The sequence below is a fragment of the Oreochromis niloticus genome, linkage group LG16 (genome assembly GCF_001858045.2).
Source record: "Oreochromis niloticus isolate F11D_XX linkage group LG16, O_niloticus_UMD_NMBU, whole genome shotgun sequence".
In the NCBI taxonomy this organism is placed as follows: Eukaryota; Metazoa; Chordata; class Actinopteri; order Cichliformes; family Cichlidae; genus Oreochromis; species Oreochromis niloticus.
The window spans coordinates 18,078,582-18,102,399 of record NC_031987.2 but is presented as its reverse complement, the minus strand read 5'-3'; the positions used below and the strand labels follow the sequence as shown (position 1 = coordinate 18,102,399).

Here is a 23,818-nt window from a genome sequence, read left to right as displayed (position 1 = left end):
TGAAAAAAAAAGAAAATCAAATGAACTTTATTTTTCTTTTCCTTGATGAATTTTACATGCATTAGCTGCTTTTTATGATTCTGTTTTATTTAATAATCAGCTGTATCAAATAACTGTCAAACTCAGACATGCACAGGCTTGTCCTTAGCAACTCTGTACCCTTTGGTGTCTTGCTCTCAGGTAGCACATAAAGCTTTGCTCTCTCACACACGTTTATTTCAAGTTCAGCCATAAAAGTGTTTAATGAGTTTGCACACTCTCAGGGCAGACTCTAACATCTGGTCCTGCTCGTCTGCTTGCTTGGAAATGAAAAGGTCTTGTTCCTTTTGGAGCTTCAGGCTTTAGTTTACATTTGTTGTTGAAATTCATTTGAGGGGGTTTGTTTTTCTTGTAAATCAAAATCAGTTTTATTTACACTTTAGATTTTTGCTCAGAGTCACGTCGGGGAAAGAGGTTTAACATGATTTGAAAATTGCAATGGAAATAGCTTTCAGATGAGAAGGAAGTGTGCAGTTAAATACTGTGGTCGAACAATAGAAGCCTGTGATTATTTTTCCAGACATTTGGTACTCATGTCAGGAGGGAGAAACGTTTCAACCTACTAAATAGATGTTGTAGCTCGTTTAGCTTGCATAGAGAGAAGGGTAAAATAAATTCAGTCTGGACTCTCCAATTGTTGCATAGATTTATTGTGAAAATAATAAACATTCGAGGTAAGCGTGGCTGTTTAACATAGACATATCTATGTTAAACAACAATCCATTACAGAGTAGAGGATACGCAAGATTAACTAGAGGCCAAGTAGCAATTCTGGATAGGAACCAGTACAGTTTTTCATACATCTTCTTCATCATTCCTCATCATTTGTCATTCTTCTTCTTCAACAGTCTTCTTCTTTATTGCTGTATAGGAAAAAAAGGCTTGAAATTTGGCACACTGATGGCGTCCCCTGATTGTGATCAATTCCACAAAGTTCAGTCCAAGTATGATGAATAAGCTTGATGGATGCCTTCCTTAAGAAGTTGAAATTAAAAATGCATTTAGGTGAAAATCTCAAAAGATTTTGTTTTTAAGTGAAAGGGTTTCCTTTAGGCAAAACACTGGATGATCAGTTACAATCTGTAACTGACTGCTTAGAGTAGAAGACCTGGCAGTTTGCTCCAATGGATACAGTAGTTAATCATTAGACCTTGTCCAGTAACACACACTCTCTCACACACACTGCCTTTCATTTCTAGTGTGAAATGTGACTCTAAATGTGACTCATATGTCAGGCATGTAGGTCATGCATGCTATACAGGACATTAGTGCTATTTCCTTGGTGCTGTTCTGTTGACTCTGTGTTGAATTTGATAAAGCCGGCATTTCCGTGACAACAGCGCCCTCACCTGTCTTGGCAAAAACTCTGGGGTTTAGCCACCAAATGAATCTAGTGTGAGGTTAGGGTCTGAAATTTTAAACACTTCTCTGAAAAGCTGTATGTGAATATATTTATCATGAAAAACACAGGAGAGAGAGAAAAAACAAAAACACATAAAACGCTTCATTTGTGTTCGGTAAATAAAACACACCACGCTGTTACATGATAACAGCGCATTTATGCAATTGAAATTATACTAAACTACTCTAAGGCCTGCAAACACTGGCTAATTTTTTTTTTCCTTTTTAAAAAAAATTACAAGTATAGCCAATATTATTTATAGGATATAAAACTGAAACCTTACTTCAGGTAAACAGGTTTTACCAGAAGGTGGAGCCAGTTACTAATATAAAGAAGCAGGAACTGAAAAAAAGATGACAAGTTCCTATGTCCACTGTTGTAATCAGGGAGTTAAAATGCATAATCTGTGTTGCTTTGTTTTTTAACCATTACCTAAATGGTTAACACATGGACAAGGTCTCTGTTTATATGTGATTTGGAATGAAGTAAGATGCATTATACAAAGCTAAGACAGTTAGAAAAAAGGGACAGTTATCGGTTGATCGGGAGTTTCCTCTTTCTTTCTTACTAATAACAGGACCATCTTTGCAGCATGTCATTAATTTTATCATTTCAAATGCATGTGTTAGATCATGCACAGAAAATAAAGACCGGAATTATTTTTACATATTGTCTTTGTTTATGTGTTTGTCTCTTAGTGTTTTAAAAGTGGTTCTGTAATCTTGCTGCATGCAATGCAGAACCTTGTTTCAGCATCGGTGATTTTCAGGAAGTGCACCTCCCCACTTCCTAAAAACCTCTCAGGCCAGCACTCCCCTCTCATTAGAAGTTTTTAGTGCTGTTAGCACAGGGCATAACAAACCCCTGTTTGACCCTCTGCCTGTAAGATAAATGCCACTTTTAGAGAAAATCAGCTGCTTCTATGTGGGCACACACATTTCATCCAGTGAGTCCCTCACTGTGGGCTATGGTGCAATAAGCACGGCCTTTACTATAAAAGGAGAGACAAGGCTGTTGAAGAGTTATTTTGAAAGTGATGTGTGTACACAACCACATCCTGCCTTGAGTGGAAGATGCCATGAGCAATGAATGCACTGCAGACAATACTAACTGCTGTAGAAATGGGCCACTGCCACAGTGCTAATGTAGTCTAGCGTTTGAGGTAATGCATCTTTGAGCACTGTTGTCCAGATTTGACCGGAGTCTATATATGAGTCATGTTTAAAAACAGACATTTGCTTCCTTTTAAAATAGCTTAATTAGCTGCTTACTTTTAAGTGTGGTCTCTCTAAAACTCATCAAATCTGATAACTTGTGAAGTTCTGCCACGGTTCAGGAAGGGAACTGTTACTTCCCCTGCAGTAAACGAAGCGATCTTGAGAAATAATTTGACAGGCTGTGTAGAGTTCTGATTAGAGAACCTATTATTCGCAGGGCTAGTGTGCTAAATTTGAAAGTTAATACTGAGCTTGTGCATAAAGTATCACCTTGCATGAGTAGAAACCTAATACAGCAAATCTAGGAGGCATTGCCAATGGTCACATTCCACCTAGTAGCTTAAAAAACTCAAACATTTATTCAAAGAAACTTCCACCTCTGATGTTTTGTTGCTGCAGCTGTAATTTAATGGCACTGTTTGTTTTGCGACCTGACAGAAATCTCCTTTCACTTGCAGACAGAAGATCTTAGGTGCAGGTGCTCCCCCTAAAATGATGGCTGCATATAGAATAAACAATGAACTGATGTTAAATGAGGTTGAACCCAGTACAACTAGACAGACAGACCCTGGGGAATTCAAGCTGTCTGGGAGACACTTTCACTCATGCACCTCAATTTGATTAGCATGATGAGGTAAATGCAAGTATTGACCTCAGCTGGACACCTCCTGTTCTCCTTTTAGCGATAATGCAGGAGCAGACGCAGCTGTGCCATGCTCTCAGGCTGGCTTGATGGGGTAGCACCAGATGTCTCAAGAGGGTCAGTGTGTGCGACTTACCATAATTTATTAATGGGCTTGCCTGTCCAGAGACATTACAGTGGAATAGTAAGTCTGCTACAGTCTTTTGCAGACCTGATGGATGTGCTTTGCATATTGCCAGACATGTAGGAAATTCATTTCTCAGCGTTTCTCACTCCTTGGCAGATGCTGACTCCACATACAACATTAGAATGAAAACTGTATGTACCTGTACTGTGCCTGCAGAAGCTGCATTATGTTCTTTTGAGTCGTTCTTCAAAATCTGTGTTTACTTAATGGGGAACTTTCCTCTTGCACTTCCTGCCATGTGACTATATTTTAACACATATCTGTTTTAAACTGCCCTTTTTAGCCTTCTATAATGATAATTCGATACTTTAAAAGAACTCAGGCATTTGCTGTGTTTATTTATTTATTTTTTGTGATACTCCTGACAACAGATTTTTCTAAGCAAAAATCCCCAAACATTACTCCTTTGATAAAACTAGGTCATACTTGCTATGTTTTCTCTTTGTAATACGAGACATATGGAGTCAAAGGCACATGTTAATATGATAGTAAAACCTCTTGTCAAGATAATACGGATTTGTACTATATCCACTTTTTGCATTATTCTTTGAAGCTAGTAGGAAGTTAATTTACTGTTAAATCATTTGACCCTAAAGGTCAGAGTGTAAAGCTCTCCTTTATTCCTTTTAACTGTGGAGGTTTGTGCAGGATATAATTACACAACTATGTACCCTAGGAAGACAACTGCCTCACCGTAGTGTAGTGATTATGTAAACTTGCATGCCTAACATGATAGGACATGCTGCAGTATCACTTTTACCTCCTACTATGTCTTTGTACAAAAGCTGTAATGTTCCTGCACTATGGTAGGGCTTAACGGACACTGATAATACCTTAAAAAATGGCTGTGCTGTTATTAGAGACTTTTGTTGCTATCAGCAAAAGTCTATGAAAATGAAAACAACCAGATTTCATTTCCTGTTTCTGGTTAGAATGAGCTCTAAAGCTGTTGCTGTAGGTATGCAGAAAAGACAGGGATAATAAAAATCCAGTCATGGATCTTTTCTTTTTTTTAAACACAATTATAATTATAGTTTTGGGGGCTTGTATAAAATATAAATGTTACGCACATTCTTTTGATGCAGACTTCATTCATTCCCTTTTTTAGCCATTTAAGCATTTAAGTGGTAAATCTTTTAATAGTGCTCGATGTATGTGCAGAAAGAGGTGAGGCTTGTATTTTACTCTATGTAAATGCAGATTCCTCTGCAGTTGTGCACAGCGTGACGTGGAAACAGCTCACTAGAAACAGAGAAAAAAGGAAGAGAGACATTGTCATAAATAGCAGAGGTCGGAAATTACAGCACAAAAACTTAAACCCTGCTTTGTCTTGACGGCTTCCTCAGACCCGCTTTGAGCTGTACACTCAAAAACACACACACACAAACAAACACACAACCAGAGCTTATCCATATTAATTAAGGGGAGATTAAACTAGACCAAATCTGAATGCCATGGCCTCAGATGCCTTGTTTCTCAACAAACTTCTACATAGCTGCGGAATATATTAAACTTCCTGAGAGTTTGTGTGTGTATATGACATGGTCACAAATGTTAAAACAGCTGTAAGGCTTTTTGAAAAAATCAATATATCGATCCAGGCATTTAGCCACTTTACTGTGCATCCGCTATAGGAACACTATGCACATTCCTCAGAGATGCTGTCTGAATTTCCAAACGTTTGTGTTTTTGCTAAGGAGTTATCAACTTTGACTTTACTTTTCACAGATCATTGTACTTCCTGGTATGGTCCACTGACCTGGACATAATAGTTTTATGACTGTCTGACATTTGGGGCAGTTTGTGACATGGTAGAGAGTATAAAATAGAAGTGCACACAGTAAACATCCACTTTAAATGGCTTTAAGTCACTACACATGCCTCTGTCTTAAACCTCGTGTGAACAGAGAACAGAAGTGTTCACAGCCTATGTCGAAGTTGCAAACAAGCACATTTTAAAAAATTATAATACTTTATAGCTACTGACCTGTTTTACAAACAATAATTACAAAGTTCAGCAAAGAGGAATCAGGTCAGTTGAAGCTTATGTTTTATTCCAACACTATATCAGTGTATTTATGCTTTAAGCCCATCAGCTCAGTTAACTCAACTGTGGAGTTTTGCTTCTTCAGTTTGGTGCTGCAGCTCTTTAACCACATCCTGTCACACACCTTTGAAACTCAGACAAATTCACAATTAAGCTACTTTAACAAGGCTGTAAATTGCCCAACGTGGGATGCGAAGGAGATTTAACAGTTTGGGTATGGTAACACGTTTCTGTCTTCAATGGTGATCTTTCTTTGCCACCTAAAGTGCGATTGCTTGGCCAGTATCAAATGTCACCACAGACACAAAATAACAGGTGCCTTACAGGTTTCCAGAAGCATACTTTGAACCATTTCAGAGAAATGCTAATCTCACGCAAACCGTGTAATCACCAGTTAAGAAAGCTACAATGTAAGTTACAGAAGCTTCATTTACTGTGTAAGACGTAGAAGTTGACATGTGGAGCTCAGGGGACTCACTCTGCTTTTTTATGTGTTAACAAGTAGCTGGTCCATGAAAGGCCACACATCTGCAGACATCTGGACTACAACTTGTCCAGGACCTGCTTTTTGTTGTTTTTTGCCCCTTGAACAAAAACACTCACTTCCTCTGCTTACATCCCACTATTGGTACTGCAAAACTTCTGTCTCCCTCTTTAAAAACATGCAAACTGGCATCTCACTCTATACTTAGTCCTCTCACTTCCTGTCTCAGATGTTGCACATGATTTTGTAACCACAAGTTAGCATGATTACAGTTATCATAGTAGCCTAAACCCTTCACCTTGTTCATTTATTCTGCTTATGTCACATAGGGCTGGTGGGGCTAAAGTCACAACTGGCACCACAGTGAAATCTTTCTGTTTATGAGCATTTACCACAAGGATAGTGCTGCTGAACGCGGGGACATTTGAAGTGACAGACTCACATCTGGTGAGCTACTACGCACAAGAGGCTGACTCTCCTACAGCTGCAGGGTTGCATGCACATGTCACATTGAATCACTTCTACACTCCCTACATCTCTGCACCAAATCTGTTTGCAGACACCGTTCTGCAAGCTAACGTAGTCAATAGTTAGTTAGAGCTGGTTTTATGTTTTCTTTGTGCAGCTCAGCCTAAAACATTTGCATTTATCTTTAAATGTTCTGAAATAACAAATGAGTATGTTGTGGTCAGTTTAGTGTTGATGCTTTACATCTGTTTTAGAAGTTACTTATCCATCAGAAGTCACTTTAAACATGTCTATATGAGCAGCATTTAAAATACAGTTGCGGGGAAGAGGGTTGAAACCACTTATACAATTAAATTAAATGTCAAGTGTTTTGAAGGGGTTTTTGTTTGTTTGTTCACCAGTTGGATTGACAGCTTTTGATCTGTCATTGGTTTGACAGCTCTTGACCTCAATACTTTAAAATAGGCTGCTGGATGTATTAACTGCCAGCAGGTTCGTTTCAACTTCCTGTTCCTTATTTTGAGTGTACATTTCTCATATTATGTTGTTGCTTTGTAAGCTGTTGGTTGGCATCTGTACACAGTACTGTTGAACTAGTAGAGAAATGAGTTGAGCTCAGGGGTCAGCGGATGGGTAAGGGGGGTTGGAATAGTGATACTATTGTTAGTTTGTTCTTGTTGATAAAGGCGAAACCTCTAAGTTTTCCTCTGATGATTTTTAATTTTGTTGTGTCATACAATTACTCATTCGCGCTGTCAAAAAGTGTTCCTTTCCATTCCTCCCACTTGTATTTTTTTATTGTTTGTAGAATCTTTAAATATAATATCAGTTAATATTTTAGCAACATTTGAACTACTTGCACTTAGTTATGGAGTCTGTGTGCTTCACTAATCATGTACACACACTCAAACTAATGATAGAAAGCCTATAAGAAATTGTAAACTACTCCAATAACCCTTTTTAACTCTTTGCCATTTTATGTGCTCTATTTCAAAATGTCTTTCTTTTTCCAGACCTTCCTCTAAAAATCTGCACCAAGATATTTTAGCTATTTCCACAACATTGTTAATCAATTATTTTGTTCAATACGCAGACAGATATCTTTTCTTGATTACAGCTATAGCACAAGACTGCTCCTGTGGGTGTCTTTGTCACGCACAAGAACCATTATTGTGTGTCACTGCCTCGGTCAGCTCACACCCTCAGCTTTTGTGTCTACCTTCCACGCAACTGCTTTTTCCCACCACGGGTATAAAAAAGAAGACAAAGAAGAATTGTCCCCTCTTTTATGCGTTCTGAATTGACAACACAACGAGGCAGATGACCAAACTCTTTTGTCCCAGCTTCGGCTTTATATAGTCACTGGTAAAAATGAAATAAAAATGTCTTCTGTCAGTTATACCGGTAGATTTTCTGATATTAAATAACAGTATAAGAAAATGAATCAAAGATTTCAGATACTTTGACGCTATCTGCTGTGTTTGCCAGTATCTGTATTCTGCCAGAAGAGAAAGACATCCAAGATAATTCAAAAAACAATACTAAGTTGATGCTACTGTGGGACTATCTAGATTACTTTAAATAACGGCTAACTCATAATATGCCTATCACATCATAGTGGATTTTTCCAAACCTTTCTTTTTACATTGTGCCACACTGACAATAATAAGCAGGTTTATTGCCTGTAAGCTTGTCTTCCTGACTGGTAATAGGTTTTTATCATTATTCTGAAATAAATCATGTTTGTTTCTTCATCTGGTGGAATACAACGCAAATATATGTTTACAGCAGTAGTTAATGTATTACATAAGAGTGCAACGGTAAACTGTGCTAAACAGTGTTTACGCTTTGCTTTATACCTGAAGCCCTAAAAAAATGCAAGGCTGTGTCTTAACATGAAAGACATGCTGTGGCATGTAGACACATTTTTTACATTATCGCCTGAAGGAAGGTAGCCGAGCGTTTGCTGTGAACACAACAGAAAATATTTCACTGTGGAGTTGAGTTTGTCTTGTTTTATGTCTGCTGTCCGTAGCAGCTGTTCCCAACAGAGTCGACTCATTATATTCCTAGCTGGGCATTCACTTCCTACAGGAATATCCTTTATTACCTATTGGCACACCACAATAAAAACCTCCAGGTGTGGTCATTTATTTTGAGTTCTGATATTAATGCAAAAAACAGAAATGTAAAATAAAGCCTGGGTAGTGGGAAAAACAACACATGGAGCAAAACCATCATATATGAACAAGATAATTCCTGAAATCACAACGCAATCACAAGCAATACTATTCAAAAATTAGTTCCTCTTGAGAATTGAATAGATTTAGAGCTTTGAACAACACTGTTTGATCCACAGTGGAAAATCTCATCTGCTGCCATGGAAACACAGAGAAAAGTAGAAGTTCAGCCTTAAACCTGACTGGGTTGTTTTTTTTAGCAGCAGAAGCACAGAAACAACTCTCACCATAGAGCTGAAATTCTGTCACTTCCTCTTGCATGTAAAAATAAAACTTATAGGAACAGGCTTGTTTCACTATTTTAGCATTTCCTTTTAAAAAGACAATGGGTCCTAGGTGATAATTCCCTAACTGATACAAATAAGGGGTGTTCATTATTTGTGTTGTTTTTGTGTGTTACATTGGTTTAAATATTATATATTCACTGAAAATATTTTTTTAAAAATAAAAGCTAAGTGCTTTGCCAAATTGCTTGCTTTATTTCCTTTTGTGATGACTCATTGTTTAGTAACTGTCTGAGGTGTGATTATTCCCATGTCATTGCTTCCAGGTTCATCAGCCTATATAGACTTACAAAGGACAGCAACATACATCGTGGCTCAAAATGTATTAAAGGAATCATTTGAGACAAACGTGTGCATCAGTTACACACAAAAATAAAGTAATTCAACTCCGACTGCACTGATAATGGAATTGACTGCTTAGCTGTTTTTAAGTAATCTGACCAAAATAAGCATAAATACAACATATTTGTCTGAAAGTAGACTTCACAGTTCATAATACAATAGGCAAAAAACTGATCTTTCTAAAACTTTGATTTTTTTTTTTAACTTTTATGATAGTGTTTTCTAGCTAGGAAGCGGTCATTTATGAGACAACGGCAAGGTGTGCTTATTTTTTGTGTGCATTCTGTGCAATCCTGCATATCTTTTGTCGAGTTATTCATATCCACTCAGTCCAACAGCACAATACAGTTGTTGGGACTGTACAATACAGCTACTGGAGCAGGAACAGAGTGGTCCCATCCTCATAGCACATTGCGTACAGTATGCAGCTATAAGCAGTCTCAGGGATATCTGTGTTCTTTGTCAGTTACCCCTGAGTCACAGCCATTTCAGAGGGTGCCCATCACAACAGTGGCAGATGGCGGTTTGGTCTCTTACGCCAAGTTCAACTCAGTCAGCCATTTCATGTCATTTGCATTCCTTTTCACAGACTTCGTCAGGTCTCAACTTGTCAGACACCGTCATGGAAACCAGAATCATAAAGGCAGCATTAGTAAAAATATAGAAAGACTTAGATTTTTATCGTATTAATATGGTGCTTTCGTTATTAAAGGGACAAGTTCTGTATTTTTCCAACATCTGATCTAGTGCTAAACCCTTACAATTTATCGCTGTAAAGTACTTTTGTACTCTGACAATACTCTGCCAGTCCAGTGACAGAGGATGTCTTGTAATCCATAAATTCTATATGGTCTATCTAAAAGTACACACTATTATAGGACACAGAGTTCTTGTCAGACCAGACTGCACATACAGATGGTAGATGGTGAAGAGGAGGGCCTGGCATGACAAATGTCTACATGAGCTCCTTAAAAACAGCAAATACAAAATAAACTAACATGTCCTGTTCCCTTACTAAAAACTAGCCTGAATACAGCCTTATGGGAAAGAGGATGAACTTGTGCCAATCCCCCAGCAAAGCCTATTGTTGTTTCAACACAGCTGTTAAGGTCTGTAGACACATTGCATTATGTAACCACTTTCCAAACATAAGATACAACTGACGTGTGTAAACATAATTAGTTCCTTTTTGTTTTGGTTCTTCAGATAATAAAATAAAAAGCCTTTACACTTTTTCGGAGGTGACTATCTCCAAATACGTCCGCCACACCAGTACTGTGGTTTACACATTAAACAAAGTCACCAAGATTAAGGCTTCTTGAATATGGTTTCCAGCTAAATGTATAATTTCAGTTAGATCCTAAAGCGGACTTTTTCGTGTGGGAGAAGGATCACCTCAAGCCACAGCAGATTCATTTCAAACACCCTTTTGGCACAAAGGAATTACTCCTCCTGCAAGGTAGAGGTTCCCAACTGGACCTGCAAGTTTAGAGTTTTGCATCTGCAGGTGTAAATAACTGGACGAAGTATCAATTGTATTTCACAAAATCGAGCCACTGCCCTTGTTCTAAACTGGCATTTTAAAGGAGTGGTAATCCATCAGCTAGTGGCTTTGGATGTGTTACGGCATACTTCAACATAGGGGCCTAGTGCAGCTGCAAGGTAGAAAAATTGAGTTAACTATGCAGGACTGTTCTGGAGTACAATTGTTGCAGATAGGGCAGCAATGTTTTGCACAACACCTTTACAGACCACAAGCTGTGCTTTAAGCACAAGGTTGAATAACTGGCTGTTTTGGGGTGTTGACGAAGGCTTCCGAACAGTTCTGCATTGTAAAGTTTTGTTTCTGAAGCCCACTGGAACGACAACACAAATTCTACAGTTCAATAGACACAAATTAGGATGACATTTTTAGACGGAGCCAATATATTACCAGCCTTTTCTGTTGGACCAGAGTTTAAAAGGAACCGGCTGATCAAGCTTTCGTACCAACAAGTTGGTACAGCAGATTCAATTTAGCTAGCAGACAAGCTGTAACACCTATAGAGAGCTTCCATCCAGTCAAACCTGCTCAAGATAAAAGGCCATTCAATGTTACGTTCCCCCCCCAAAAACCCACCAAACCAACAACCACATGCATGTTAAATTTACAATTTTTTTTATTGTGCATATTAAACAAATCTTGCGCATTTCAGGTTTTACAACAGCTTGCTTGTGAGCATTACAGGTGACTGGAGTAGGGCTACAAATTGCTAAGTGCAGATTTGTCAGTTGTTTCCCCCCCACTCATTGATGCCACACAGGATGCAAACAGATGACCAGGTCCCAAAGGTAACAGAGCCACACTACCATACTGTACAGAGGGTCATCAAGCCAAGTGAATAGTGTGAGTTGTACAGCCATTTCTCAAGTAGGTTATGAAACTTGAAATGCATCTTGATAGAGACAGAGCTTGTCAAATGTACAGCACGTAGGAGGCCTGGTCTTCATGATGACTCTGCCTTCTCCTGTTCGATGACTGCAAAAGGAGGTTAAAGGTTAGGTTAGATTCTCAGAGTTACTGACCATAGCAGACATGCTCTGGATTAAAGTCATAAGGTGTAGTACTTACCTTCTTTGGTTGGCAGTGGGTTTTTCTCTTGAGTCTCGGTCTTCTTCAGCTTGGTCTTGTCAAAGGTTGTAACCTCAGTGACGTCAGGCTTGTCAGACATGTTTGCAGAAGGGTCTAAAACAAAGAGACCCTTCTAATTAGACTAATCAGCACAACCGAGCACGTGCAGTCAGACAGTTACATTTCAAGGCGTTGAAAATTTGAATACCCCCCCATATGTAGTAGCAATTAAGCGATCTCGATGCACACAACACTTTCAAGTACAGACGCTGCTGCGCCAAATGCACTCCACAATACACTTTAGTTTTAACAGGCTTTCTACCAATTAGTGTTTAAAGTTAAGAGAAGAAAAAAAAAAAACAAAACCCTACAACGCAATAAAGTTCTGCCCATAAATTCCGCAACTTCGGTCATTTACACTTTTACTTTGTTAAACGTCGTGATGTAGTCATCGAACTAAGAAACAAATCAGAGGAAACAATTGAACATCAAAGCTAAATTTAACTTCAAAAAGGAGAAAAGGAACTTACACGAGCACGACTCACAGAAATCACAGGATGCGCGTCCGGTTGTTGCAGGAGTAGAGTGCTATCGTCAGCCTCAATCACACAATAAATACAAAGCCGTATGCAAATGAGCCTCTGACGTCACGTCAAGGCTGCTTCGATACAAAAGATAAAGAAGAAAAAGTAAACATTTTTTTTTTATCTTATATATAGTCTTGAAAACAAACGCTGATATCCCGAAACCATAGCGCAAGTAAAAAAACAAACACCTCAGAACATTAATTATTACAGCAAAATTCACATCTAGTGGCCATTAGCAACAGCTGTGTGCCATTAGCTTAATTAACGTCGTTTGTTGATTTTCTCCGAACTCTACAAAAGGTGTCTGCATCACTACAGCGCCTCGAGTTGTTTGCTCTAGTAAGGAAAAATAAATGTAGCTGACAGTTAGTGGAACAATGACTTGAGGGTTTATTTGCAAACAGCACTCACTTTAAAACTGAATCAGTGGTGACACCGTATGGACAAAGTAGGTAATAACCAAACGTGGTGTAGCAGATTCTCTGGATTCGAGAATTTGTATTTTTTTTTTTTTTTTTCCTATACAGTAATTACTAAAACCTAAAATGTCAGTAAAAACCCAAATGAAAGAGTAGGCTGTGCATAATGTTCTCAATTCAATTTTTAAAACTTCAACTTGCAACCCATAAAATATTTTTTTACTTATACAAAAACCAGATGGTAGCCTGTCAAAATTTACATCCACAAAATGAAACACATTTTGAAAAGGCTTTATTTGATAATATACAGCACATAACAGTTTCACATTTACAAATATTCGGCAGGCTGTGCTCGCTTAGCAATTATTAGCAAATCAGTTTTGTAGTTTTTTTGTTTATAAGTCTCAGGCAAACGCAAGAAGGTTTAAAAGAACCAAGGAAGCAATGATGCATAAATCAATAGTTTTAAAACAAGACCTTCTTCACTTGGTGGTGAAGTATTTTGAATAAGTCTTGTTGTACATCACTTGATTATCTACTCTTATGACACTTCGCAGGTTTTGCCAAAACCAGGGCTCTGCTGCTGCTGTTCGTGGCCACTCTACAACACTGCTTTCACACAGTCGCTTCCTCAAGCGCAGAAAGTGAGAATGCTGCAGGACAGGCTCCAGCATTAGCAGTACTATCACATCCACATTTTCATCCAGCAGTCTTTGGTGGGCCATATACATTGCCAGCTTGAAAGCACCGGTCTTAACGTAGCCCTTTGTTAAGACAAACAGAGTCTTGCGACTGTACTGGATGCTCTGGGTGAGGTTGTCCACCAGTGGGACTCCTGGGGGCCAGTCCCTCTCTTCCAGACACAATGGATGATACTTGTCTCCCTCTTCCTCCAGTTGTACCCGCAGATTGCTCATCACCCACTCAGAGACCTGTGGGTCTTTTGTGTCATATGTCACAAAGACATCATAAATAGTATCTGGCGAGTTAAAGGATGTGTACCCTTTCAGCTTAGCTTTTATATAGTGTAGGACATAGGAAGCATCCCAGTAAAATAAGTGAGCAACTGTTGAAACAATCATGAAAAGAATAATGATAGAAGTTGTTAGAGTGTAGATCTGGAATGCCTGACTGGGATTTACACACTGATGAATGCTAAAATGTATCAATCCTTCTCCCTTTAAGTTCACTGGTGTGTTACATGTCACCTGAGTGGTCAGTCTTGGGATCTTTACATCACTCTGTTCAATCCATAAAACGAAGTCTAACAAATCACAAGTACACTCAAATGGATTTCCTTGTAGGAACAGAGTCAGGTTTGCAGGTCCTGATTTGAAGGTAGTTTCATTGACAATAGTCAATTTGTTGTTACTCAGGCTGAGAGTCATGAGGCTTTTTAGACTCTTTAAAAAACAATTGTCTGCATGGAAAATGTGATTATGACTCAGGTCAAGGAAAGTCAAAGTTTGGGCCATGTTTGAGTTAATAGTTGTTAAAGTAGACAGAGAATTGTAACTTAGGTCCATAATTTGAAGTTGATGGAAAGGCAGTTTGTCCCAATTAACATCACTGAGTAAGTTATGACTTATGCGCAGTGTGGTGAGGTTATGTGGCAAATATTCATAAACATCATCTGGAATCTTTGCAATGCCATTAGAGGATATATCTAAAACTGTCAAATTAGAAAGATTAGTGAAAAGTTTCTTGTATGAGCCATCTCTGTCTTTCCAAAGTTTCCCTAGATGATTTTGTGCAAATATAAGTTCTGCTAATGATTTGCTATACATTTCTTTAGTTGTCAGTGTGGAAATCTCATTATGACTCATATTAAGCACTCTTAGCACAGGTAGATTTTGTGTAAAATTTAAATTAAGCGTTACCCCAAATGCTTCAAAGTAGTGTGAATTGTAACTGAGGTCTAGTACTTGTAATTTCTTTAGTTCTTTGAAGGCGTTGTTATAGGCCAGATCAACCCTATTGAAGGATAAGTCCAGATATGTCAGATTAGGCAACATCTTGAACTCTGTGCCATTAAGTGCCTGTGAAAATCCATTTCTGGAGAGGTTTAGACATGAAATATTTCCATATCCCTCAAACTGCTTTGGCGAAATGAAGAACAGATTATTTGAGCTGAGGATGAGCACTCGTCCAGAGTTAGCGCATTCTTGCTTTGTATTCCTGTGTAGTACTTCATAAACTGAGTCTTTTGGAGTGAGTTTTACGAATGGTGACATAGAAACTTCTGAATTCTCGTTATTTCTGTCCCTTAGAGTTGGTAGACTTTCTACTGTAGTGGGATACAACCTGTTTTCTCCGAGATATATCATTCTTAAGTGGGAAAGCTTGCTAAACACGGTAGGGTCAGAGTGAATAATGAAGTTAGTGCTTAAGTACAAATGAGACAGATTTTTCAGATTGTACAGAGGTCTGAGTGTGTCTGGTCCAATACTCTGGAATACCAAAGCATTCAAATGCAAAGTTTTCAGTGACCTGAGCTGTGAAAAGTCTTTTGAAAGAGTTAATTTTTCTGGGTACAATCCAAGAGCATAATTGAAAGACAGGTCAAGTTTTTCTAGCCTGTGAAGATAACTGAAAGCTTTAACTGGTGTGTCCTCACCAGTTACAGCTTTTTGTAAAAAGTTAAATTCCAGAAACAATTGTGTAAGATTTGTTAGACTTTGAAACCAAGAGGGATCAAGGTAATTTAGTGAGTTTCCTCCCAGGTTCAGTGTCTCAAGCTGTGTCAGTCTTTGAAATGCATCAGGATGTATGTCAATAGAACCGTTAGGGCAAGGAACACAAGGGTACCGAGCATTGTGACATCTTGGACAGTTGCCTTGTATATCCAGGAATTTTACATTTTCTAACCCTTGAAAATCATCTTTAGATATGAACTCTATTTTGTTGGCATCCAGACGTAAGATTGTAATTGACTGGGGTAGTCCTTTAGGAACCTGTGTTAAGTTGTTATAAGACAAGTCCAGATACTTCAGTTTTTTGAGTAGTGCAAAAGTGTTTTCGTTGATAGCGACAGACTTCCCACAAGGGTTGCGGAAGTAGCAATTTTTAGATAACAACAGCATTCTCATGTTTTTCAAGCCAATAAAGCTATTGTTCAGTTTATCCATACTAACTTTGTTAATGTTTAGCTCAAGTCTTTCCACACTGTGGGGGAGATTGCGTGGAATTTCAGTCAGACAGTTGCCGCTCAGTCGTAGTTGCTTCAGTTTTGTCAGATTTTTGAAAGCATTTTCAGCGATCTTCAATGCTCCGCATCCATAATCAGTCTTGGTGTTGTTTGCCCAGTTGAGATTCAGATGTGCCAGATTCAACAGATGAGAAAGTGAATCAGCTTTAATACTCCTAATGACGTTTTCTGACAAGTCAAGATCAGTGGCATTAGTAGTTATACCTTTTGGTACTTTCTCTAGATGCCGGCCTTTACAGTCAAATTTGACTGTATTTGAAGCATTGTTGGATATGACATCACAAGGAAACTGCCGTGTCATCCAGAAGGGTTTATGTGCAGCCAGCTGGACCCCATGACGGCAACACAGACAGAACAACAGCATCCAGCATTTGGTAATCTGTGGAAAATTGATGAAATCAGTTAACTGAAATAATTTAAAGCTTTTGTTTTTGGTCATATTATTTGGACTGACCCTGAATCAGTTAAGCTACTCCAGGACCCGTCGTATAGCGCTTCTCCTTGATTACATTGTTTTCACTTCTTATCCATTTATAAGCCTTGCATTTCTACATGCATAAAGTTTGTCTCTTCTCTCTCAGTATTTTCTCTTGTCCTGTTTGTTGTTTTGTGGCCTCTCCATATTTCTCCCTTCCATTCACCCCTCAAGCAGTACAGTAGCAGCAAATTGCTGCCGCTTCCTTAGCCTAGTTTACCCTCCCTCCTTTACCAAGTCCTTGGTCATAGAGTCTCCTCTGCTTATTTGGGTTTTCTCTCTAATTTTGTTGAGTTTGTGCCTTTCTAAATTACATCAAGGTTCAGACTAATATTTCGATCTGTGAGCCCCAGATAATACACTCACTGCAGCAAAAGATGTTCTTGGCCCAATTAGACTGTAAGTTATGACATCCAAGAACTACAGAGATGTTTTGAAAGAAAACATATTAATAAGATAAAATAAGATGCCTATCATATATTATAGTATTTGTTTGAAATAAAATATTAGGCCGACTCGCATTCCACATTCATTATATGCAATTTATTTTTAACTGTCATTTATTTAACTGTGATAAATGACATTTCTTTTTTGGCTCATGGTGATTTGGGGATCTGGATAGCCAAAAGAAAACCACAACTCATTTGTTTAAACGCTTGCTGTTGGGCAGTTTTAAAGCCGTTAAAGTGCAAACAGGTTCAATCACAAAAAATACTGTGGAATCAAAGATTTGTGGATATATACTGTAAGTGAATGAAGCCCATTGATGTTACAAAGTAAGCTTGAAAAAAATTGTGTCACTATCGTTTACCAAGTATGGCATCACTTCTACCCAGCAGGTGCCAGTAAATTGTAAATCAAATTGTAGCTGGAAAGACTGTTCCTGTTTTTTGTCGCACTTAGGAAAAATATTAAATATCAAAATTACTGAACAGTTTGTGCAATTTTTGACTAATTTTTAATGTACATTTTAATGTAATTGTCCAACATATTTCCAAAAACCCCCCCCAAAAATACCAAAGGCCATTTCCAAAGTAAATTAAGTCAACTGTACAGGTTTTTAGAATCAAATAAATCTATGAAACATTTTGTCACCAAAATCCTGAAACTAGAAAAATAATCAAAAATAATACAGATAAATGAAATTAAAAGATATAAAGATAATCAGAAGTTTAATAAAATGTAAAAATATAAGTAAATATAAAGAACAAAAACAAAATATAACTCACCATTTTTTCCCCACCATATTGATCCCTGAATGACAATTTGGAAAATTATGCTAGTGTGCTTCAATTTTTTTTTCAATTGTTAGACCTGAAAGTTTCTTGTCTTTTATTAATGATTTTGTTACACATGACCCCGTTTGTTCCCTTAAAGACAAATAAAAAAGAAACACACTGTTAAAACTACATGATAAGCTGTGGGAGGGAAGTAGCACGTTAATTGAAGAACTGCATCTTTTTCATTTCCCTCTTTCAAAAATGCCAGTTTATTTATCAGCCAAGATGAACACTGGAATGCCCAGTGAACACAGCAATAGTGGATAGTGCCAGTCAGTTCTTCAGATTATGTGAAGTAATATGGAGTTTAAAAATGACATATTTCTTAGACATTAATATGACTGTTTATTTCTGAATGGGACACTGACTTTAGGGTTAATTTGCAAAATGCACTGTATTAAAACTGTGTCACTGGCACCAGCTTGCGGACAATCTCAAAAATTTCCAAATGTGAAATAGCAGATGAAAGCATGCAAGTTATATTACGCATACTGTGTCGATTTGGATTTTTAATAATGGACTGCAATTTAGGCTCTATCCATTTTGTACTAAATTTCTCTTTTGCTGAACTGTTAAACCTGGTACTGGTGTCCCTCAGCACAGATCTTTTCTAACATGCAAACCAGAGAGTAGAGTGTAAAATCTACATCCACAAAATGCCACACATTTTAATTTTTTTTTATTAATGCACTGCAGACAGATTACAAAAGATTTATTATACTTTCTCAGCAAATATAAGAAAATTTGTTTTTTAATTGTTTTCTTATTAGCCTCAGACAAAGAAGAAATCATTTAAAAGAACCAAATAAGCATTGCTGTAAAGAACTGTGATTTTAAAGCAGGATCATGTTATTGTCTGCAGACTAGCATTACAAATCACTCCCAGGCACATAAGTGATGATTATCCTTCTTCACTTGGTGGTGAAGTATTTTGAATAAGTCAATAACTCAATGGCTATAAGGAAATTAATTCTTAAAAACAGTTCAGACAAAGAAGAGACTCTTTCAAAACACCAAACAAGAAATGATATATATAAACACAGGTTATATAACAAGCTCGTGTTATTATCCTTCTTCACTTGGTGGTGAAGTATTTTGAATAGGTTTTGTTGTACATCACTTGATTATCTACTCTTATGACACTTCGCAGGTTTTGCCAAAACCAGGGCTCTGCTGCTGCTGTTCGTGGCCACTCTACAACACTGCTTTCACACAGTCGCTTCCTCAAGCGCAGAAAGTGAGAATGCTGCAGGACAGGCTCCAGCATTAGCAGTACTATCACATCCACATTTTCATCCAGCAGTCTTTGGTGGGCCAGATACATTGCCAGCTTGAAAGCACCGGTCTTAACGTAGCCCTTTGTTAAGACAAACAGAGTCTTGCGACTGTACTGGATGCTCTGGGTGAGGTTGTCCACCAGTGGGACTCCTAGGGGCCAGTCCCTCTCTTCCAGACACAGTGGATGATACTTGTCTCCCTTTTCCTCCAGTTGCACCCGCAGATTGCTCATCACCCACTCAGAGACCTGTGGGTCTTTTATGTCATATGTCACAAAGACATCATATATAGTATCTGGCGAGTTCAAGGATCTGTACCCTTTCAGCTTAGCTTTCATATAGTGTAGGACATAGGAAGCATCCCAGTAAAATAAGTGAGCAACTGTTGAAACAATCATGAAAAGAATAATGATAGAAGTTGTTAGAGCGTAGATCTGCTTTGCCTGTTCCGCATTTACACACTGATTAATGTTAAAATTTATCAGTATGTTGTTCCTCTGGTTCACTGGTGTGTTACATGTCACCTGAGTGGTCAGTCTTGGGATCTTTACATCACTCTGTTCAATCCATAAAATAAAGTCTATGGAATCACAAGTACACTCAAATGGATTTCTCTGTAGGAACAAAGTCTGAAATTCAGGTCCTGATTTGAAGGTAGTTCGATTGACAATAGTAAGTTTGTTGTTTCTAAGGCTGAGAGTCGTGAGGCTTTTCAAACTCTGTAAAAATCCATCGTGCACTTGGGAAATGTGATTATGACTCAGGTCAAGGAAAATCAAAGTTTGGGTGATGTTTGACTTAATAGTTGTTAAAGTAGACAGATGATTGTAGCTCAGGTCTAAACTCTGCAGTTGGTGGAAAGGCAGTTTGTCCCAGCTAAAATCGCTGAGGCAGTTATGACTTATGCGCAGTGTGGTGAGGTTATGTGGCAAATATTCATAAACATCATCTGGAATCTTTGCAATGCCATTAGAGGATATATCTAAAACTGTCAAATTAGATAGATTAGTGAAAAGTTTCTTGTATGTGCGATCCCTGTCTTTCCAAAGTTTCCCTAAATTATTGTGTGCAAACCTTAGATCTGCTAATGATTTGCTATACATTTCTTTAGTTGTCAGTGTGGAAATCTCATTATGACTCATATTAAGGACTCTTAGCACAGGTAGATTTTGTGTAAAATTTAAATTAAGCGTTACCCCAAATGCTTTAAAGTAGTGTGGATTGTAACTGAGGTCTAGTACTTGTAATTTCTTTAGTTCTTTGAAGGCGTTGTTATAGGCCAGATCAACCTTATTGAAGGATAAGTCGAGATATGTCAGATTAGGCAACATCTTGAACTCTGTGCCATTAAGTGCCTGTGAAAATCCATTTCCTGAGAGGTTGAGACATGAAATATTTCCATATCCCTCAAATAGCTTTGGAGAAATGAAGAACAGATTATTTGAGCTGAGGATGAGCACTCGTCCAGAGTCAAAGCACTCTTGCTTTATAAGGCTGTGTGATATCTCGTAGCTAAAATCTTTTGGAGTAGTTGTTATGGACGGTGAAAAAGAAAGGTCTGAATTCTGGTTGTATCTGTCTGTTAGAGTTGGTGGACTTTCTATTGTTGTGGGATATAACCTGTTTTCGGCTAGATATATCATCTTTAAGTGGGAGAAATGGCTGAATAAAGTAGAGTTGCTATAAATAATGAAATTAGTGCCTAAATTCAAAGCAGATAAATTTTTCAGATTGTGTAGAGGTCTGAGTGTGTCTGGTCCAATTCTCTGGAATACCAAAGCCTCCAAATGCAAAGTTTTCAGTGACCTGAGGTTTGAAAAGTCTTTTGAAAGTGTTATTTTTTCTGGGTACAATCTGAGAGCATAATTGAAAGACAGGTCAAGTTTTTCTAGCCTGTGAAGATAGCGGAAAGCTTTAACTGGTGTGTCCTCACCAGTTACAGCTTTTTGTAAAAAGTTAAATGCCACAAATAATTCTTTAAGATTCATTAGACTTTGAAACCAAGAGGGATCAAGGTAATTCAGTGAGTTTCCTCCCAGGTTCAGTGTCTCAAGCTGTGTCAGTCTTTTAAATGCATCAGGATGTATGTCAATAGAACCATTAGGGCAAGGAACACAAGGGTATGGAGCATTGTGACATCTTGGACAGTTGCCTTGTATATCAAGGACTTTTAAATTTAGCAACCCCTGGAAATCATCTTTAGATATGAACTCTATTTTGTTGGAATCCAGATGTAAAGATGTTAGTGATTGGGGTAGTCCTTTAGGAACCTGTGTTAAGTTGTTGTAAGACAAGTCGAGAACCTGCAGTTTGTCCAGTATTTGAAAGGGTTTTTCCATAATAGCAACAGACTTCCCACAAGGATTCCAGAAGTAGCAGTTTTTAGATAGAAACAGGTTTGTTATGTTTTTTAAATCAGTAAAGCAATTGTTCAATTTATCCAAACTAATCTTGTTAATGCTTAGGTCAAGTTTTTCCACACTATGGGGGAGATTGCGTGGGATTTCAGTCAGACAGTTGCCACTCATTTCCAGTTGCTTGATTTTTGTGAGATTTTTGAAAGCATTTGCAGAAATGTTCAATTTTCTGCAGCCATAACCATTCTTGGGCTTGTTTGCAAAGTTGAGATTGAGCTGAGTCAAATTCAGCAGATTAGAAAGTGAATCAGCTTTAATACTCTTAATAAAATTTTCAGATAAGTCTAGATCCGTAGCATTACTGGTTATTCCTTCTGGTACTTTCTCTAGATGACGCCCTTTACAGTCAAATTTGACCTCAGAGGTATTGGTGGATATGACATCACAAGGAAACTGCCTTGTCATCCAGGCGGGTTTACATGCAGCCGGCAGGATCTCATGATGGCAACAGAGACAGAACAACAGCATCCAGCATTTGGTAATCTGTGGAGAATTGATGAATTCCTTATATGAAATAACCTTATGCTTCTGTTTTTGGTAAAATTATTTGGACTGACCCTGAATCATCACTTAATTAAGCTACTATAGGCTCAGGCCGCTTCAGGACCTCCTGTCTTATGCTACCAACTCTCCAACACTCTGTTTTCATTAACATTACCTACTCAGTCATTATAAGGTACTGCCCACACTAGAACAACACATAGTCATAGAGCAAAACTGGGTGTATGTTGCCAAGTAATACATTTTTTTTTTCTTCTGCTAAATTTAACTTTGAAAACCAAAGTGAAACTTCTTCATCAATAAAGTACCTATTTTTACATTTGTATTCATTTTTCTTTAAGCAGTTTCAGGATTATTGTGAAAAGTATTTTAATTTCCAACATGTAAGGTACAGTATTGTGTACTTGTTTTACGTCAATTTGTCGCAGGTCTTCATTGCAGCTGCATTATCTTTAGCATTCCATCAAATGTAAACACCCTATTGAAAAGTTTAAGCTTATCTTTGAAAATTTGCAATAAATATGTGTCTTAGTTTTTACAAATGAAGGAAAATACTGATAGAGTAATCATGATGGAGCATTTTTTCTAAACAGTTCTGAGTCACTTTTAATGTACAATTTAATCCAATGGTCTAACACATTTTCAAAAAAGCAAAGGGCATTTCCAAAAATGAGTTAACTAAACTCTCCAGGATTTTGGAGTCAAATAAATCTATGAAACACAACAACTAGAAAATAATCAAAGATAAGACAGATCAAATTACGATTAGTAAAAATCTAAGTTACTAAACAGAGAAAATAAAAAAAACAACTTACCATTGTGTTCCTACTGTATTGATCCCTGAGTGACAGTCTGGAAAACCTTTGTCATGCTCCAGTACTTCAAAATCTCTCAGTTATTTGTTGAAAAAAATAAATAAATTAGAATTTATTTTCTTTAGATTTATTAAAGTTAAACACTGCTTGCCTTTTAAAGCATGAATTTATAAAAATTTAGTCTGTTTGAAGTTTTTGCTGTTTGTCTCTAGACAGTTAAAGAAAACTCTTTAACTAAAGTCAAATAAGGAAGTAACAAACTGTTAACAACATGATAGCCTTTGTGAAGGAAGTAACAAACTGTTAACAACATGATAGCCTTTGTGAAGGAAGTAGCATGTTGTTATGTCCCCAAGAAGAAAGCTGATGAACTGAAGAACTACATCTGTTTCGTTTCTCTCTTTCAAAATATGTCAGACTTTCATTGCCAACTGAGCTGCACGTTAAAATCCCCAGTGAGCATAGCAATGAGTGCCAGTCAAATCTCTAAAACAGTGTGAATGAAAATGGAGTTTAAAATTAACACTGTATTAGTCATTAATATTACATTAATAACCCATCTGCTCACAAACTGATGTATCCTTCAGTCGGACAATGACTTTATGGCTAAATTTGCAAACTCCGTGACTGCCAGCACCATTCAGGGATTGTTATGATGCAGTAAATGTGACTAAAATTCTCAGATTGATAAATTAACATTTTTAAAATTTGCAATAAATATGCGACTTCATAACTCATTTTCATGTAATGGATTACGAGACTTCCAAAAAAGCAAAGTGTATTAATGTTACATTGTTAATACATCTACTGACAAACTGATGTGTTTCTGTGTGGGACATTGACTTTAGGGTTAATTTGCAAGCTGGAAATGCATC

At 37.6% G+C, this 23,818-nt stretch overlaps 1 protein-coding gene and 1 long non-coding RNA gene across 7 annotated transcripts in view; one reads left to right on the top strand and one right to left on the bottom strand.

Moving 5' to 3' along the window:
- LOC102076810 (uncharacterized) overlaps positions 1 to 22,082 on the top strand; it is a 31,898-nt gene extending 9,816 nt beyond the window's left edge. The window contains exon 6 of one of the 5 annotated variants that reach the window (XR_003216811.1): positions 21,958 to 22,082. This is a non-coding gene — a long non-coding RNA (uncharacterized LOC102076810). Of the gene's footprint in view, positions 1 to 887; positions 1,440 to 6,348; positions 7,573 to 7,604; positions 9,205 to 21,957 lie in introns of those variants that run through there. The other 4 variants (XR_002058635.2, XR_002058636.2, XR_002058638.2 and 1 more) reach the window with 4 other exon arrangements.
- Positions 13,070 to 23,290, bottom strand: LOC100710704 (toll-like receptor 8). 2 transcript variants are annotated; one of them, XM_013264230.3, is made up of 2 exons: positions 22,944 to 23,290; positions 13,070 to 16,557 (listed from the first exon to the last, which is right to left on the bottom strand). In XM_013264230.3, the coding sequence occupies exons 1-2, from the start codon at positions 22,944 to 22,946 to the stop codon at positions 13,453 to 13,455; spliced, it is 3,108 nt and encodes a 1,035-aa protein (XP_013119684.2). In that variant the 5' UTR covers positions 22,947 to 23,290; the 3' UTR covers positions 13,070 to 13,452. The 2 variants fall into 2 exon arrangements, with proteins under 2 accessions (XP_013119684.2, XP_019208376.1); XM_019352831.2 differs by lacking the exon at positions 13,070 to 16,557 and adding an exon at positions 18,596 to 22,110 and having other exon boundaries at positions 22,944 to 23,268.
- Positions 23,291 to 23,818: the final 528 nt, after the last annotated feature.